Below are 19,425 nucleotides of genomic sequence, written 5' to 3'. Positions count from 1 at the left end.
GGAGGGCTGCCGGGCTGCACTTAACCCCAGCAGCAGAGGATGTGAGGAGGCTGTGCTGAGGCCAAGGGGAAAGGAGCACTTGGCTGGGGTTGAGCTCTAATATTAAATGTGTGCATTTGGCACAGGCATGCCAGCGATGGGAAGAGCCAGCCATGCTCCCTCCCGCTGCCCACTGCAGGGCAGAGCTCAGTCCCTGCACACACAAAGCTTGGCACTTCTTACCGCTGCCAAAAATAACAGAAAAAACACAGGGGCACACACGGGCACCCTGTAGCAATAGCTCCGAACAGCCGCACACACCCAGTGCAGCCAACACGTGCTGGATGAGTGGGCTGAGCACGAGCCCTTGAGCACACAGCTCCCCTGCAGCACCCGTATCATCAGCCCTTGCAAAATGACCTCCAGGGAGTGGGGAGATCGACAGCTCCCGGTCACTGCAGGTGGGAGGGTTGGAGATGAAGAGTTTTGTTACAACCCAAGTGTCTCACCGAGCGCAGCTCCCACAGTAGATCATGCCCAGCGCTGCCCCCAGTTGCAGGGACACCTCCCAGCAGTAGGAGGGGACCGGACCCATCTGCTCTCCCCTTCAGAAGCCGCACGTGTGCAGCATCACTGCTTCCCAAACTTGTAGAGAAGTTGGATGACTCCTCAGTGGCCTGCAAAACGCTTGACCTGCCCCAGCACACTCCTCTCTGCTCCATCACTCAGGGATTTGGCCTCCAGCACACAGACACCGGACAAACTGGCTGCATCCCCCTACCCAGCCGCTGCTCCTGCGGCTCCGACAGCAGAGCCCAGCACATGGCATTGCTTGGCAACGGGACTGGAGCGCATTGCAATGGGAGAAACCAACGGAGACCAAGCAGAGCAGCAGGCAGCCCTCATGCCAAACAGTGCAATACCTCAGGGAGCACACTTTTTTTTCCACACAGTTGCTTCACATTTTTTTCTGCAGAACTCTGAGTTCAGAGGAAGGAAAGCCCTGCTGCTTATTGCTCCCCACCCACTGACGGCCCCGTCCCGCATGACCCGGTGCAAAAACCCACCCACATTCCACCACACGGAGCAGAGCTGCTCCCCAGCACAAGAAATATTACTGCTATTCTCCCCATGACAATACATTTGTGCCTTAACTAATAGCAGGGTTACCATGGCAACCGCTTGTTTATTACAGAAAAACTAAAGGCAACGGCAAATCCCAATGTCAGCAAGTGCAAGGGAAATAATGGGTATGTAAAAATAAAACTACTTCTTGGTGGGTTTGGCTTTTCTTCCAAGAGGCACGTTCCTGTGGTCCCTCCATCCCGCTGCCTTCCCACCCTCCTGCAGCAGACACAGCCAGAGCGGCCGATACCCAGGGCCTGGTACTGATCCCCTCCTTTGGCGGGGAAAAGGGACACTTGAGGTTTGCCCCATCCCTGCTGAAAGGCAGCTCCTAGCATGGAGGATGTCAAAGGGACAACCACGGCTCCTCTCCCCCTGGGCTGTGCTGGGACATGGCTGCACCTGTGCTGGTCCCACCTACCTTGAATCCCTTAACAGCTGAGAGACAGCTCCTTCAGCGCCTCGGGAGGCGAGTGGTGGGGTTAAACATGGCTGGCCAAGATAACAGAAACCCCCCTGAGAGCAGCCGGTCAGTCAGGCACGTTAAATGCCAGAACTCGTTCTCAAGAACATCCTGCCAAACAAGCAACAGGGCTTTACTCAGTGCCGAAAGGACGTGTTCAGATGCGGGCATACGAGGCGTGAGCTGACAAATGCTATCAGCCAGGCAGAGGTAAGGCAGGCTGCCTTGTCAGCCACGGCCTCGTAAAGCTCAGTCCAGGCCCAGTCACAGATTCATGCCGGCAATATCACAGCTACATCATCTCCACGGGGGGGAAGGCGGCTGCCCTGCACATTGCAGAGGTTTCGGCTGACAAACAGCAGAAGCCCCAGCACTGGCAGGTTTAAAAAAGTTAAACGGCAGGGCGAGATGTACAAGCTCCCAGCTTCAGAGATGAATTACAGCCCACAGTGCCCATTGAAAACTGTCCAGAGGACAGGCGGCCTAACAGAAGGGCAACAAGGAAAGAAAGCACCAGAAAATAAAACCATAAATTAATATTATCCAACCCACAAAAGAGCAGCCAGCCAAAAATCAGAGCACAGGGAGAAAGGCAGCTCACCACCCACATCAAAGCTTACCAAGGCCACTTTGCTGTCCTCCACCTGCTCCTCTGCTGCTCCTGCCAGTATTTAGAGGGACACCTTCCCCCAAAACAAAACTCAACTAAAAAGCTGAACTAAAAAGCAGACCAGGTCTGGGCTCAACATCTTTGTGTGAACAGAAAATACATCCATCAGTTCATTCGCTAAGACAACTCCTTCCAAGCATCTCCTGGAGGGAAGCACAACCATCTACTCTTGATCTAATTTGTCTTTAATTACAAAAGTTACAGTAGGGCTGGGAGTGCTTTCCTAGCTGGGGCCTGAAGAGAAGGTTTGTAAACCCGACTCTCCCAAGTCCTTTTTATTAAAAGGTTATTTCCCCTTGCACTACTAGTAAGATTTATCTTGATGTGGAAGAGTGTACGCTGCTGGTACGCTGAAGAGGTCTTCTCCAGTTGAGGGGATCTAATAGCAAAAGACAGAAGGGGAGAGAGGCCAGACAGTTCTGCTAATCCACACCAGAAAGAAATGAAGAGAAATCAAAGCAGACTGGCAGCAGCTTTAATTCTGCAGCATCCATCCGCTGCTGTGCTATTGACCCTGAGTGCTCAGCTCCTCAATGCCGAGCTGCTGTTTCCCCCCAGCTGGCTCTAGGCACAGCATTGGAGTGGGCGTATGAGCAATGACACAGTGGGCAGATGGAAAAGAGGGGGGAAAAAAGCCCTACAAGGCAGCGCTGTGAATGGGATCTGACACGGCAGCGATCCAAGATGCCACATGCGGTACAACAGTCTACTTCAATCAAGGTCTACCTCAAAGAACAGGGATGTGAGTGCTGAAGCTAATAAATCTTCAGGTTTGTCAGTGCTCTGCCCCCAGCCCTGCACAGGGCTAAGTTAATCAACAGCTCTCCGAGACACATTTAAAGAACTACTCAGCTCTGAGCTCTCCATGCTGCAAACCTCAGCCTCCTCCCCAAGGCCTGGGGAAGAACCTTCACCCTTTGCTGGTCTCGCCTGCTCAGGGGCGTTAGGCACAGAAGGACACAGCCAGCATCAGCTCGCTCCTGCCCACTGACTGTAGAAGACTATGTCTGCCCACTTGCTCCAGGCCCCAGGAAGACCCCAGAGAGATGTTGGGGGTGTAATTTCTAACCCAGCTCAAAGCTACTTGAGGTGTCTGCCCAGTGGCGCTCTGTGGAGCCCCAGAAGCAAGGAGCAAGCAACCTCAAGGAGGGAAGGAATGAGACCAGCCTTTTGTCAGCCTTGGCTGCACAACAATGTCCATCCGTGGCACTGTCCTACATAGCTCAGCAGGAGGAGCATTTTGGGCTGCAGTCTACTTCAAGTGTCTGCTTCATGGCTTATCCCTCCCTTGGCAGTCCCAGCAAAACAGAGGGGGCTGCAAGGAATAGAGGAAAGCAAGGGTGGACTGAAGGACTGGGGCTAGTCTGGGCCACCAATGTGCACTTAAGCAACAGTGAAACCTGAAAAACATACCATAGGCAACAAAAACCACCGCTGCCCGCATGGGAAACACAACACATCCTGTTGGCTATCCCCTACCTCTAACAGAGAGCCTCCCCGACTACCTGAATCCTGCTAGCAACAGGTCCTTCTTCCCCCTCTCCCTGCCTGTTTCCTGAGCAAGGAGCAGACAACCAACCTTTTCCCCTGGCCCAGGTGAAGGATCGGCTGGTCCCAACACTCTCTGCCTCCGGCACGGCTGGCTCGCTTTGCCAAGTCTGTGAGGGCAGCTCACTGGATTTGCTGCTGCTCTTCAAAGGCGTGATGTACTTGGGCAGCCCTTTGTAGAACCACGCACCAGACCTCTTCCAAACCTGTTGGAGATGAAGACACAACACCTTAAGCCTGGATTTTTACAGAAAGAGAGCACAACCAGCACCAAATGAGCTCCCCACCAAGCTTGGCCCTGCCACTCCCTCTGAGCAACCCTAACCCCACTCAAACACGTGGGGCGTCAAGCCTCCCAGCTCACAAAGCCCACTGGTTCCCCTGTGCTCTGCAACTACCACAGCATCCCAAATTCATCCTCACACGTTGTCAGCCCAGCTTTACCTCGGTCCTTCTTCCACCACTAAAAAAAAAAAAAAAAAAATCACAAATCTGAATAAGCAACAGGCACAGACTAAAGGAGGAGCAGAGGGTGATTGTGCAAACTATGGTGTTTCTTATGTTCTCCAGGTCAAGACTGGATGTTTCTCTGATGCCACGCCTGAGTCAAATGCACGTTCCCAGGCTTACTACAAGGATATCAGGATGAAGCTCCCTGGCCTGCACTAAGCAGCAGGCAGTTCAATTTCTGCATCTGTTGCTTTCCCATTGGTAATCCACAAAAAGAAAAGCTTCCTGGAGAAAGCAGGCACGTGCCATGGGTGGCAACAGCGCCAGGCACATGCTCTGCTTAATGTGAAAAGTCTTGCACTGGCTGGAGGGTCAGCAAGTCCTGACGAGTCTCTCCTGTCATGCCCTGAGTCGCTTTACTTCTGAGAGAGTCAAAGACTGGCAGCAGCTGGGAGATGCAGGCAGCAATGCCAGGACAGCACAATCGCTGCCTCGTGCCATACCGAATGGCACAACCTTGGCATTCATTTCACAGAGCAATTCAGGCTAAGCCAAATCATTTAACGAGTGTGCTTGAAAACCCCAGAACAAGAAGAACGACACTCAAATAACCTGAACTTGCAGCACAAAATGGACTGCTAGCGCTGAACTGTAATATCTCCTGTAAGAATGCCCTCTACTCTCCAATTTAGTTTTAATGCAGCTTATGATGAAGGAGATCTATTAAGTACATTTAACATAAAGCCTGCTGTGAGCCAGAGGAAGGGAAAAGGATGGCAGCTCAGACAAGGAGAAATGGCCTCTAAAAACCTAATTCTTTTGTGCCTTTCAGCAATTTAATAATGAGCTAATGAGACAGCTAAGGCAAAAATAAGTTAAAAGAGTAAAAATATCATTTTCTATTTCATGCAGGGGGGTGGAAACCTTGCACTTCTGTTCAGAGTGAAGGAGTTCATCAGTGTTTCTACTCCAAGTTCCCAAAGCATTTTGCATATAGTATCACTATGATGGCAATAGATGCAAATGCAGATATCCTTAATTACAGCAATACATTTGCATTTAGGGCTTAATCAAAGCAGAGGGCAGTGACAACACCTGGAACTCATGAGAAGTTGTTCTCACGCAGGCACAAAAAGCAGGACACCACCATCACCATTTCACTGATGGGAGAAGATTGCTCAGCAGTTTGCCTGGTTCCTCTTCCAGAGCCATCAACACAGAGAGCTAAAATCTCTGTGTTTGGGGTCTTGAAAGCCAAGTGAAGGTGATCTGAATTCAGAGGGCAACCTGGGAGTATGCTTTTCAAAAGAAGAGCACCCAGCAGAAAAAAGCAGAGCATCGCTGTGACCCAGCACATACACTAGTTACCCTAAGAGTGCAAGAGAGAAGCTTGCATGCACCACAGCAGGATCTAGAAACAAGGAGGTGAGAGCACCTTGCAATTACACCAACATTTTCCTGCTGGGTAACAGCCCAGCGGGACAGTGAGGCTGCCATCCAAGTGAGAAGCTGGGAAGCCAATTCCCCAAAGGAGAGAAGACTGCAAGTTCTTCTTCTACAGAGGGGGCCTTGGCAGGCAGAACACTTCACCAGCATGCAAACAACCAAAACAGTGACCCAGCCAGTCAAGGCACAAGCTGACACAGCTCCTTCTGTCCCCTCTGCTAGCATGTAGGGACTGCACAGCGTTTGGTACAGCTTGTACAACAGCACTCATAAGCACAGCACAGAGACCCTGGAGGAACGTGCTCTGCCATCCCTGCAAATTCCAGAATCAGGAAATGTGTTATGTTTTTTTTAAATCTGGGACAGACATCTCTACATGGAGCTTACCCCACTGCAGCTCAGGTAAACACACACGATGCAGGAGCTGCAGGCTGGGCAAGCCCTGGTATTCCTTGTCTCAGGAAGGCGGGAGGCCTCGGGCAGAGCTGTACGTGCAGGACACAGCGGGCAGAACAGGGACTGCTGCGGCCACAGGGTTTGCACCCTAATCAGCGCCATGCCTTGAGGAGGGCAGGTTGTCCATTCCCTGCCGCACACCGGGTAGCTGAGGCATATGTAATTTTCCCCACACAAACTGCCAGGAGGGAATCAACCCTTTCTTACAGTCATTCTCTGAACAGACCTTGCAACATCTGTAATTTAATTTGAAACACTGAAGAGACCTATTATCTTCAGGCGAACCACAATTTAGGCACACCATAAAACCAATCAGACACAGCAAGGACTGCTGTAAGAAAAGCCTGGTCACCTCCAGGTTTCTCACTATCCCAAAGCAAATCCAGTTACAGAAAGAGTTAATGATATAATACATCCAGCTCTGATGTAGTAATACTAGTATAAAATTGACTCTATGCATACATACTCACTTTAAATTGGTACTTCTAATAGAGTTTGGTCTCATTACAGCAGTACTGAAATTGTTTTGACATCAGCTCTAAAACAGCTGCAGCAAGATGCTCTCCCCTATAGTAATTCAGTACCTCTGCTCCCCCCAGGTTAGCAGCATGTCCCACCCGAAACGACTGCAGTTCACGTTCTGTTCTGCACATGGGCACACAGGTTAGTTTTAGCATCCATGCATCAAAACAAATCAATGTCGCTGACTGCTATTGATGGTAGTTTCATTGATCGTAAGAGTGGCCCCACAGCAAAGTTCTTGCTTGATTTTAAATTAATAAATCTGTAGTAGCGCTTCAAGAATAAAACTCTTGTTTATTAGCCGGAGCTGCTCTTTCCAAGGAGGAGAGAGCTTTGCTCCCACCCGTCCCATTGGCATGTAAGGTGAAATACGGCCCACAGCAGCCTGAGTTTGGGTGGAGCTGGAATTTCATCAGCAAGAGGGACAGCCAGCCCCTTCCAGCCTCTTGCAACAACCCAATTTTAAGTAACATTGATCATCCCTTGCTCTGAGTGCTTGACAGAGGGGACTAAAGATCTGTATCTGCATTACCCCAGATCAGGACATGGTGGCCCAGCATGTGGCTCAGGACAGAGCAGCCACAGCACGGTTCACTGGCTGCAGCTGTCCCCAGCCCACTGCGCTCAAACTGGCCCAGACACACACAACCAAAATCCACGCTAAATATTGACTTCCTTCAGGCTCCTGTCCTACTGCCTCCCCTGACACCTAAACTACCCTACAGCAAAGTGGGGGAGGACATGGGGGAGAAGAGCTACTTTAGCAACAGACTCCTTTCTTTATTACTTCAAACCAATTTAATGGCTATGGCCATGACAAGTTCAGAGAGCTCAATGCCTTTTATAACCCTGATAATATTCCTATTAAAGTTGCATCAAGCCTTCATTATAGCTACAGGATGAGACAGTCAGAAGCAGATGCATATTTTTATCTAGCATATTCAAGTGCAGCCTGTAAATGGGACCTAACAGAGAATCACTGGGCCCTGGTGAAATGCATGTTACTGCTCAAATTTCTCCCTCCTCTTTCTCTGAACACTTAAGTGCTAAATCAAGCTCCTAAACAGAGAAAACATTAAGACTTGCTGATGAAGGGACAGGATCACAGCTGAAAGGATCATAACAAATACCTGCAGCTCCTCCAGAGTTCATTTCACCAAGCCACACATCCCCTACACAGAGATGCTTAAGAAGGCTCTTCGCTGCAAAGCCACATTTTGCTCTCCCACCTACTGCTTGCCATGCAGTAGCTGTTCTCATTCTGCAGCCCCCTTCCTTCGCAGCAGCCTGGGCTGGGCTGGGCAAGGGGAAAACAGCTACCTTTAGCTTCCCGCGCTGACACCGGCGTTATTGGCTCAATCCCCCAGCAGCCGAAAGGCGGGGGAGCAGGTTCTCGCGGGCTACAATGCGTAATGAAGAGAAAGGCACCTGCAAATGCAACCACCCTGGGAGGACTTCGTTGCCATTGCCCTCACGCAGCACGTGCCCGCACACTCACTTTGTCCCAGCTCTCCACCGTGGCTCTGGCACGCTGCAAACCACTGGCAGGGAGAAAGAGCAAGCGCTCTTCAGCTTCGTTATTTGCATTCATCTGCTTTTCCATAACACAGAGATTTCCAATTACATTATTTACAGCAATCTGTTGTCAACTCCCACATTCAGCACTTGAGGATGAAGAAAATTAAAAGGCAGTGAAATTGCTATTCGGAGCTTTGTTTCCGGAATAGCAAAATCTATCGCACCTCTGACCCCAACGTTTCTCAAGCTGCAATGGCTGCCAGCCTTCAACGATTTATCACTCCCCTCTCAATCAGGCCTCTTTTTTTCCTGTGGCTCTATTCTAGAGGACACTATTTTGAGTCTAACCACTTGCTACCACCCCCCAAAATAATATGGCAGGCTATTGATGAGTTCTTTGAATTGCAAACAGGTGCACATCACTTCGATTCAATACAGAGTCACCCAAAATAAACACCCCCCTTCATCAGCAAGGTCTTTTGCCAAGAAATCATCATGCCAGGCAGGAAAAACCCTGGACTATGCTGGTTCCTAATGTACAAAATTGTATGAGTGTATATGTGAAAAGGGAAGCCCTGGGGGCAAAAAAAAAAGGGGAGGGGACAACTCTGTTTCTCCAGCGCAGTAATCTTCCTCTGCATGGTTTATTGTGATAAACCAAGAAATGCAGCCAGCCATGAAAATGCTGTTTATCGAAGGAGAAGAAATTAAAGCAAAAGTGAAGCAGAGGGGGCAAATTAAAACTTTAACAGGTCCCTGAGAGCTGACACTCTCTTTCATATTCGATGGGGTTTAAAAAAAGCTATCTCCCCCCACCCTACTTAAACTGTTTTCATTATCGCTACAATTTTGGATGTGTCAATTCAAATGTAAATGTGCACAAACGCTTCCAAGAGGATTTTAATTACGATGATAGCATCGCTAATTATGGATATTAAAAAAAAAATATATAAAGTGGTATTTCAGGAAGGTGCTTTGCAGAACCTGGTGGTATCAGTCAAAACAAGGCTGTGCAGAGAGTTAAACGGCTGGGCAGGGATTTAACAAAACACAGCAGGTCCCATTTCCCCTTCAGGCCAGGAGGTGACAGGCAGACTTCAGCCACAGGCAACTAATTCAACATGGGCATTGCTGCCCAAGCTGTTACCAAGCTCACGTGCTCTGCCAGAGGCCTGGCAGCAGGGAACCATTCCAGCTGTATACATGCCCACCACAGCTCCTCGCAGGCAGTTTTGCTCCTCTGACAGCCGCTGCAATAAGCCCGTTTTGCTGGAGGATTTGCTCCCTTTCTGCCCTGCACTCTCATTCCCGTGGGTCCATCACTGCTTCACTGCCAAGTTAGCAAACAGGCTCACTGCAAACCTGCGGCCAGCATTTGCTGCAATCAGGGATCAGCGTCCCTGATCATGCCACAGGACTTCATATGCATGCAGAAACAAGACTGCCCCAAGGATGATCAGCCCTCCACACTCAAGTCTCCAGAAAGGCAATGCAAGATGCAAAGCCAAGAAAGGCAATGCAGCACATGGAGGAGGGAAGAAGGAAGGGAGATTCTTGCCCTCAAAAGTGAACGTGAGCTTGACTGAATTTGCTTCTACCCTTGTTTGCAGGAACAATAAAACACAATCCACGCCTGCTTTAATTCCATTGCCCTGAGAAGACATTGCAAAGGAAAACGGCCACAGAATCCTGGAGGAACAAAAGGGGGTTATCAATATATGCTTCTGCAAACAGCTGGGACAAGTGGTATCTCCAACAGGCCAGTTCTGGCCTAAAGCAGATGAGGTCTATCTTATTTCGGTAAGAGATGCACTTATGATGCAGGGGTGTCTGCTGGTCCTTGGGGATGTTCTCTTTGCCGGGAGGAACATCCAGGCTCTGTCAGGTCCCGACCGTATGAGAACACAGTACTTTCCTCCCAGCACCTCTCTGGCAGCTCGGAGACCCTCACCCTGCATGTACACATCATGCTCAGCAGCTCGAGTGCTGCCGAACATGTCGTTTTGCTTCTGGATGATTGGGACACAAGCAGCAGGCAGAATCCATTAATCACCTCCACTCGCCAGAAATAAAGACAGTGTCAGAGCAACTTGTTTCTCATTGCTATGCCGCATAGCCTTCCCAGTGGAGGTTTTTTGAAGGAAGAGAAAGCAGCAAAGAACCCTTCTGAATGGCTGAGGCTGGGATTCCCAAAGGGATCTTTGGGCATCAAGCATTCGACTCCAACTGAAAACTTGATGTAAACAATAGCTTGTTACTTTGGTCTTCATTTTGACCCAGGCATACTAATGATTTAATCGTAACTGAAGCCAGCACAGATTCTGTCCACACAGCAAAAGGGGGAAGAAAACTACCACATGTCACTAAACTTACCCTAGCTTAAATCAAGCCTACAGGGATAAATAATAACAAGGAAGATGGAGGGATGAGAGCTTTAGCACGTACGAACAATGCTGCACACTTTGGCTGTTAGCTGGCATGTGTGAACATCCAACGCCACCGTCCTGGCTTGACATCCTGGTGGGCCACAAGACTCACGTGCTCACTCAGTGCGTGGCAGAGGCTAAAGGGGACAATTATAGTCCTAGGCTCTTGTCCCAGCCAGATGACACTCATTAACTCTAGCCAACACCATTTAGTCCATCCAGGTTTCTGAATGACCTCCCTTTCTCACTTCAGTGCCTGACAGCCTCTCACTAACAGAGTTGAGAGCTTCATAAATATCATGCCCAAATAGCTTGAGCGGTGGTTCAGAAAATTACAGACAGCAATCAAAGCGCTGATGTGGAAGGAATCACCTAGCTTGGAAACACCACATCTCATCACACCTGCTGGGGGGGCACTCTGGACCAGCCTCAAACACTCACCCACTACAGCTGGCCAAGTTTAAGGGCCTGAGCATGGCTCAACAAGTTGGGAGGTGCTGCTACACCTCCGTGGCCTCGGACAAGCCTGCTTTAAGCATGTGTTTTGTTGGCATGGGCTAAAGAAGAACCTTGCTCAGTCACGCTGCGCATTGACAAGGGGAGAGAAGGGTGGTATTGGCTTGTTACTGACTCACACAACCCAAAGTGCTTCAGTGGGTTCTGAAGCTCCCTGCCCTGAATCCCAGGAAATGAAATGCGGCCAATACCTACTCACTATGCAGGGGATTCAGAGGTTAGACAGAAACGAGAATATCTGATCCCAAAGAGCAGATATCCATCTGCACTCATTGATAGCAAATATAACCTTCAGCAAAGAGCATGGCCAAAGGGGTTTGATCCAGAGCAGATGGCAATACAAGACAGATCCAGATCACAGAAACAGACGGCAACAAGAAACTGGTTGTGAACACAAGCCCTTAAAAGAAACCTGGTAATTTAATGCATGCCCTGTAATATCATGACACCTGAACCAGCTTCAGGGACTGCACTAGTACCAGCCATCAGCCTGAGGCGTAAGAGTCTCATCTCTTCCTTCCACAGACTCTTAGGGAAGACCTGATCAAAGCCACTTTTCAGGCATTTATTCTGACATTGCCTCAACTTCCTTGCCCTGTCTGACATGCCTCAAGGCTTCTGCTAATTCGCAATGCTTCTCTGCCTTCCCCCAAAATAAAAGAGGAGCATGTGGGAAGACTTGATGCCTGACTGCACGTCCACACTGTGACCCTTCCAACCTTCTCCTGGTCAGGGCACCAGCACCACTGCAAACAAGAAAGGAGACAGATCTGAACTAACCTTAAAGAGAATCAAAAAAATAAAGAGGAAGCTCAGGGTTGGGAGGTAAGATAAGGCTATTTTTTAGTTAGTCTAAGAGGGAAAGTTCCATCCATTTTCATTAGGGAAGCACTTTGGCCTTATCTCAGGTTTCACGGAGAGAGTGAGCTCTGAAGGTTAACGTACCCTCACACACTGGTGGCACGTAACAGTTACTGGACAGGTTAATATTCTTCTCTGTCCAGTGATCACGGCTCCTCATTATTTTCATAAGAAATAGAAAAAAGAAACCAATTTTACAGCGGGGGATGAGAAAAAAAAATACAGAAAGAACAGAAAAAAAGAAATAAAGTCAATTTTAGTCCCATACCCATCTCCCTGCAGAACACAGAAAATATCTTGACCTGCCTCATTCTCCATTTTGGGATCTCCATCTGGAATTCAAAACATCTAGATGATTCAGTGTATCAAATTATTAGCAATATCCAGGGAGCTGGAATGCTCTCTGCCTGCCCTATCCACACCACTGCTCAAAAGTTAAAGGCCAGCAGTGTCCATGTACACCTCATCTCACCTGAACATGAACTTTGCAAGTGCTCTCACACAGACAATCCCCTCCTATGTAAAACCTAAGCAATGCTAAGTTTCCACAACTAGTATAAAAAAATTTCAGCATCTCAAACACCTGCACAAATGCTCTCACTACACTTCAAAAATTGATTTAGCAGAGCACACAGGTTTCACAGTTGGTCGCAGTGGTCAGAAATAGCTGCACTGGATTGATGTTCAAGGACCACAAGCAAAAGCCCAAAATAAATTGATGGGAACAAGTGAAAATCCTTCTGTAATCACAGAACAAATTCACTGACTTCACTGTAGAGCAGCGAGCCCTGATGTTGGTGGATGCTGGCTGGCAGACAAGAATTGAGGCAGGCCATTACTTTTTGCAGTGTAAAGTCAAGGATGAAGGATATAAAAATTTAGAGACCTACATTAGAAGTCTCACACACTGGCAAGTTATGGGATTTTGCAGGCAGGGAGGGAAACAGACTTAAAAGCTGCAATCCTAGTTATTTTTAGAGGGACAAATATCGCAGCTATGCTATAGATCTCACCAGCTGTATTAAAGAACCAGTGTTAGCCAAGTTTATTTGCCACAGAACTACAAGGGAGAGCGCATCAGCAAAAGGTAGCAGTCTCTTTATGATCATAGCTAGAAAAATTCCACAAAGCCATACAGGCTGCAGGGGCTGGTGTGGGGTTTTTCCCCTCTACCCCTTCATAAACCAAAGTTGTCCCCATTGTGTGTATTCATCAAGCCTGTCTGGCCTCCAGCCAAGCCTCCCAAACCTCATCCCAAGCTCCCCTCCCAGTGCCCAGGCACAGGGACGAGCCCATGCACACTCAGCACAGACTTGGGGCAGGTAGGTGCATGTTGCTGAGCACCATCTCTCCACGGCTGCATTTTACCTCTCTCTGTTCACTGCAGATCTTGCACAACCAAAGAGGACGTTTCTGGGTTCCAAAGGTTTCTATTCCACACTTGGTGCAAACTTTCTGAAACAAGGACAGAGAAAAAAAAGGAAAAAAAAAGGTGGTGTTAGCAACTCCCCACAGCCATATAGCCCGTGGGAGAGAGAAGGTTGAGAAGCATCTGTCCCAACAGTTCTGTTCTGCTTTCCTTAAAAACCTAAACATGGCACAATTTTCTTATTTATCCTGGAGAACCACTGATCACAGGAAGCTGCTTCAGGTCTATATGGACATGAGACAAAGGCAAATCTACAGCATAGTCCTTGACTGCAGGGTGAGAAGAGAACTGGACAGGGCAAATCAACCCCCATGACCAATAGGCACATTTGTAGAGCATTTGTGTTTTTTTTTTATTCCTCTAAATCCTAAAACTCAGTCACTGTGGCATGGAAAGCAGCTGTAACCAAGTACAAAACAAGCACGAGTTTGCGCAAGACTGGAAATCCTCTCCTCCCTTCCCTCACATACGTAGTCTTAAACCCCACGGCTTCCCCTCCATTTCAGCAGGCACTTGGCAGCTATTGATTTGTGGCTGCTTAGGAAGCGGGCACGACCATGCCTACATGCACATTTCCTGAGCAGAATGCTTGATAGCGCTGCACAGCCTCTATTGCTGCACAAGGGAACTTTCATGTCTCCAACGGCATTACAAGCCATTTACAATCTGAATCACCTAGTATTATATAATGAAGCTGATGTGTATCAGGCTTTGGCTTACAGCTTGAATGAGAAATTGGATGAATTCTTTGATCCTCACACAGAGCAAATGCCACTCACAAGAGGGCCTTGGAGAGCAAAAACTTGCTTAGAGAGACATGTGAATTTAATCTCCCCAGCTAAGGTTTTACATATCCCCCTAACCAGGCTTCTCCTCCTCTGAGACAGGAGGTCTGTGTCCAGGGACGAAAGTCTCAGTGGCTCACTCAGCCCTCAGTGCCCACGCCTGGAGGAGGAGAGCGGCAGAATGATGGTACCTGAAGCATTGGCTTCATTGCATGAATAAACGCACCCAACTATTTTGGGCAGCATAGTCCAGAGGCAGCTCTGTCCCTGACTAATGCTGCACAGAAAGTGGGAGGCAGCACCAGCAGCCCCACAGAGGTTGGTGCTCCTCTCCATCTCTCTGTTCCTGTCCTCACCCTCATCCTAAAGATGAAATAAGGAACAACCTATTGGGTCTGGTGCATCAGTACTCAACACGGTGCTATCCAAGCCAAGAGTGATAGCAGATGCAATTAGCAGACACCACCTGAAGTACCCCAAATTCTCCCTCCCTCACACCAAAATTTGAGGGAGCAACTCAGTCTTAAATACCCTCAGAGATCCCAATCCCCACACGTATAGTACATTCAAACACTCCCTCTAGTGGAAGTTTTCAAGCGATTTTATTCTTAGCTGTAAATTTTGAAAGTTCCAATATAAAATGGGGCTTTCCTCCTCCCCTTCTCTGCAGACTAGCTGGGAAATTGAGCATCACTCACAACCCCTCAGAAGAAGACATAAAAATCAAGGACATTAAATGCATCCCCATTCCTCATTAAATAGAAAATAAAGTACTTTCTTTTACTTATACTTCACCTTTTATACATGATACTGATACCCTCCGCATGGTAAATGAGATGTTATGCTTTGTCTAACTACTGCTATTGTTAAGACATCTGGATTTGCATATATCGTTGTCTTGCCATAATGCACTTATTTCTAAGATAATAGAAACTTATATTAAAAATATTCTTCATAAAACAGAAAGTGGCGCTTAGAAAATCCACCAGGCTACAAGAAATATAGAACCTCTATTCAGCAGAAGGGACTTGCTGAAGGTAAGTTCTTTACTACGTTTCAGATGCATCATTACAACAATTCCTGTTATTGAATCAAATGGGCTGCAATGAGACTGTAACAGAACAATGCTAGCAAGAAAAATATGAACTTTAAAAATCCATAATTCCCTGACAAGTCATTGCTTATTGCGTACAACACTGCACAAGTGATGGATATCCCTAGACAAGAAGGAAAAAGCTTAAAGTAACAGTTCACTCTGTGCGCTCTGCCGAAGGGTTGACTGTTGCCTAAGTTCACAACACTAAAAACCAGCAAAGGGAGAAGCCCAGGGCACCCAGTCAGTATGGCACTGAGCTTGCACACAGCTGAAAAGTGCAGCCAAGCTGAAAGCAGCTGCAAAATGCACACCAGAAAAGTAGGGTCTCACCTTAAATCAAACTGGATATGAATCCTCCTGAACTATCCAACAGACTCCAGACAAAAAGGGAATAACCACAGAAAACCCCACCCCTTCTCTGGGGTTTTCTGGTCAGACCCCTCACAGAGCCTCGGGCCCATATAGTCTCACTAGCTGGAGGCGTTACTACCTGCAACTGCAAATGGACAGGGCAGGGAAGTGTCTGTGCCAGGTTTTGCCTCCTCATTATTGTACAAGGCTCACAGGAAGGAAGTTAGAAAGTGCTGTGGCAGTGTGACCTAGCTGGCTTCGGACAAGGTGAGAGCAGAATCGCCAAGGGAAGAAGGCAAGAATACCGCACATCCTGTTATTCCAAATGCTTGAAATTCAGGCAACAGCTAGCCGTCTCCAGTCTGCCATCCAGCCCTTTATTCTCCACAGACACATGTGCACACAGCCCATGCTCCTATCCAAGAGAGCTGCCCTGTAGCTCCCGTTTGAACGAGACCTTTCACTTCCCAATACCTTACTGCTGCTACCTTCCCCACCCCTTCCTAAAAAGCTACTTTACCCCTGGCTTAGGACCCAGGGGTTCATAGATTTGCATTTACTTTCCCAGTCACTGCCTTACAAGCAATCCTCTGCATAACACCTGCCTCAGTCAAGCTACTTCTGCAAATTGGATCCAGTGGAGAAACTCGCTCAACAGCAAAGGCAGCACAGGTCACAGCAGCTCCCTGCCCAGCAAGCACGTATGGAGGGATGCTGGGACCTCGGTTCTGACTGCAAGAGCCATCCATCGCGCTTCCCTCTCTTACAAGAGCTCGAAGCCCAGCAGTGCTGCAGCCAACTGTGGACCACTGCAGGCCGAGCCCAGCAGCCTGCTCTGCATGAGAACCGCATCTCACAAACTCCCTCAGTACCAGCACAAAAGGTTCTCCACCGTGGCCTGCATGGCTGCTTAACCACGGAGGCACCAACGTGCACCGCTCCATGGTAAAGGAGCAGGTTTTACTAAGTGCTGTCCTGTGGGCTCCACGGGACAGGGTGGGTGACATGGGCAAATGTCTCCTTGGCTCCAGTACCCACCAGGGACAGAGTCAGCACAGGCTGCTCCCTTCCACCCTACCACCAGCAAGTCAGAAACACTCCTGCACCCAGTGGGTACCCTCACCTCTCCCCAGGCAACAAGCTGAGGCAAAGCCACTTACAGAGGTATCTCCCCACGGAAAGATGGGCTTCAAGTGCAGAAAAAACAGCCTCCCATCAGAGGAGGATAAGGTGGTTGCCTTGGAGATCATCATCTCCACAGCAATACAGATTAACCCCTTGGCTGCGGAGTCTAGACAAGTAACAATCGTCCCCCAGGGTACTGGTAGAACAGCAGCCTCCCTGCAAACTGATGCTGCCTTTCAAAGAGCACCCGTGCAGTCCTGCCCACGATGTACACAAACACGGGCAGTCATTGATGCACAGGCTAATTTATGCACCACGGTTGGAAACCTTACACTGGTTTGGAACTTGAAGATGGACTTGAATTCTCCGAAGACACATGTTACTGGAAGGTCTAAGGGCAGACCTTGCACTAAGTAGCAGTAAAGCACGCAGACCCTTTTATGAGTTGCCTCTGATGGACGTACATTTCTCCCACTCTGCAGCCCCAGAGTGGGAGATGCAGAGGGGGCTGATACACCCCACCTCAGTGCTAAGTGCAGTGTAGGCTCTTTAGGGTCCTCAGGAATAAGATAACCAGGGTGCAAGAGAAAACCTGATGGTCTGACAGCACCAACCTAGACAACTGCTGCTAAGATAATTCTGCAGAGTTATCTAGCTTACAAGAGGCCTGGGGGCCTTTTCTGGGGAGATTTGCTACCAGGAACAGGCAGAACCTGTGTGACCAAACCCACCTTTTTGCAATCCTGACAAAAGACTGACGTGCTGCCCAGCAGCCCGAGCAGTTCACCACAGAGCAGACATTGGGAGAGGCCATTCCCCATCGCGTTCTTTCTCATGTTCTCCAACCGCTCCACCAGGCGCCTGCGGGGGAAGAGGCAGAGCAGAGGTCACTGCGCTCACCTTGAAAACTGAAGCACATGGTACTGAGGCACACCGAAAACCTGCAGACGCGTGCTCCAGACTCAGCCCACCTTTGCTTCTTCTGCGCAGTTTTGGGCCCCTTGCTGGCACCATATGTACTTTCACTTCAGCCTCTGCACTCAATGTTTCCTATCAGATGGCTCTAGGTCTTCAGGGGATACAAACCCCTGCAAGTCCATCTACTGACACTAACCAAGCCCAGAATAATCAAAACTGCAAATACCACTGACAGGCCTGACTCAGCTAGTGCGTGCAGGGCAGACAGCTCACAAGATGCACTTGGTCCCACACCCTTCAGGAGCTCAGTGTCACCTGAGCCACACAGTCTCAGCACAATGATTTCCTGCTTGCAGAGCAGGAAAAGCATTTCATGCTCAGATCAGGGCAAGTCAGACAGCACTGGGAAAGGGCAGAGGAGTTAGGCCTGCCAAGCCCTGCTCCGTTCTTACATATACTCCCTGAAAGCAGCACTGCAGGCACATCACTTGCCCACATCCCGTTAGAAGCAGGAAGGCCAGACTGAAGCCATCAGACCAAAATGAGCCCGGCTGCAGTACAGGAATGCCAGTAACTGCTCCCTGCTTCATTCGACAGCCTGCTTGGAAGACAGGAAGCACATATGTATGCACAATGTCCGTAGCAGCAGGACTACGAAAGGGAAGGAAGGCAGGATAAGCAATTAGGATGCAGGATGTGGAAAGCATGCAGAGCAAGGCTGCTGTCATGAGATCACTGCTTGGCAATTCTCAGGCATCCATTTGTAGATGGGGACGATAACAGCCAGGCCATTTATCAGAGGCAGTGACCAGCCGCAGCCATGCACATAGCTCAGGGAGGAAACGCAATCCTGCTATCCATGCAACCCCATTCTCATTAGCACTAATGTCCCATCAACCAAGTCCCATACTGAGAGGAAGGCAAGGTCCGTTTGAAAGAGGTACTGCCCGTGGTGATGGGGTCAGACAGCACAGCCAGGCTGAGCCATCATTACTGGATTTATGATCCTTGACTTCAGCACAAGAGAACTCCCAGGAGTTAACAAAGGTACTTCAGAGAGTGCTTCAGCATGGGAACAGCAAGGCTCTCGCTTTCTGCAAGCTACACCAACAACTGCACAGAAACAATCGGCCCTTCAGGGTTGCTGGCTGCTTCTGGGGCTGCTGGGGTCTCCCATATATCACCCAAACATCACTGCCAGTTCTCGCTAGCACTCACTAACATGCATTGCACAGGGACAGAGCGAGGCGCAGGGGCAGGAAGCTGGGCCTGCTGGACACGGGCTGGGAGTCACTGGGGTTTCCTGTCTCGTGAACACGAAACACTGCTGGGAAATGCTGCAGGACTGCCAAACTCCCTAGCTTTAAAGGCAGTCAGTGTAGGATGACCACAGACACAGCTGCGGCCCGACCTCCAGCAGGACTGAAAGCAAATGGAAATCTGCAGCAGCAAAAGGATGCCCGTAAATTAAATAATTCAAGCTAGCAAACCCCTTCCAGAGGGCTCAGCCAACTAGAACAAACTCATTCACTGCTCCAGGCAAAATCCCAGCGGGCTGCCGCAGGCAAGGGAAAACCTAACTGCGCTGCCAGCAGCAGTTTCTGAACCACGCCATCCACTAGCAGTGGGTGCAGCTGCACAGCTTCGGCATCTTCCCCAGCCTCTTCCAGAGCCACTGGGGCAGCTGCCTTAGCACAGGCTGCATTTAGCAGGGACTGTGTCAGTACCTGCAACCACAGCA

General features: G+C 49.1%; 1 protein-coding gene across 1 annotated transcript in view; it reads right to left on the bottom strand.

Annotated features, from left to right (window-relative positions):
- RPH3AL (rabphilin 3A like (without C2 domains)) overlaps positions 1–19,425 on the bottom strand; it is a 32,008-nt gene that overhangs the window by 10,760 nt on the left and 1,823 nt on the right. The window contains exons 3-5 of the mRNA XM_009811294.2: positions 17,498–17,627; positions 13,349–13,435; positions 3,817–3,991 (exon numbers count right to left, since the gene is read on the bottom strand). Of these exons, the coding sequence (XP_009809596.1) occupies positions 3,817–3,991; positions 13,349–13,435; positions 17,498–17,627 (392 nt within the window). The remainder of the gene's footprint in view (positions 1–3,816; positions 3,992–13,348; positions 13,436–17,497; positions 17,628–19,425) is intronic.

This window comes from Gavia stellata, chromosome 25 (genome assembly GCF_030936135.1).
Source record: "Gavia stellata isolate bGavSte3 chromosome 25, bGavSte3.hap2, whole genome shotgun sequence".
Lineage (NCBI taxonomy): Eukaryota > Metazoa > Chordata > Aves > Gaviiformes > Gaviidae > Gavia > Gavia stellata.
Note: the sequence above shows the minus strand (reverse complement) of the source record. Positions and strands in the feature narration are given on the sequence as shown.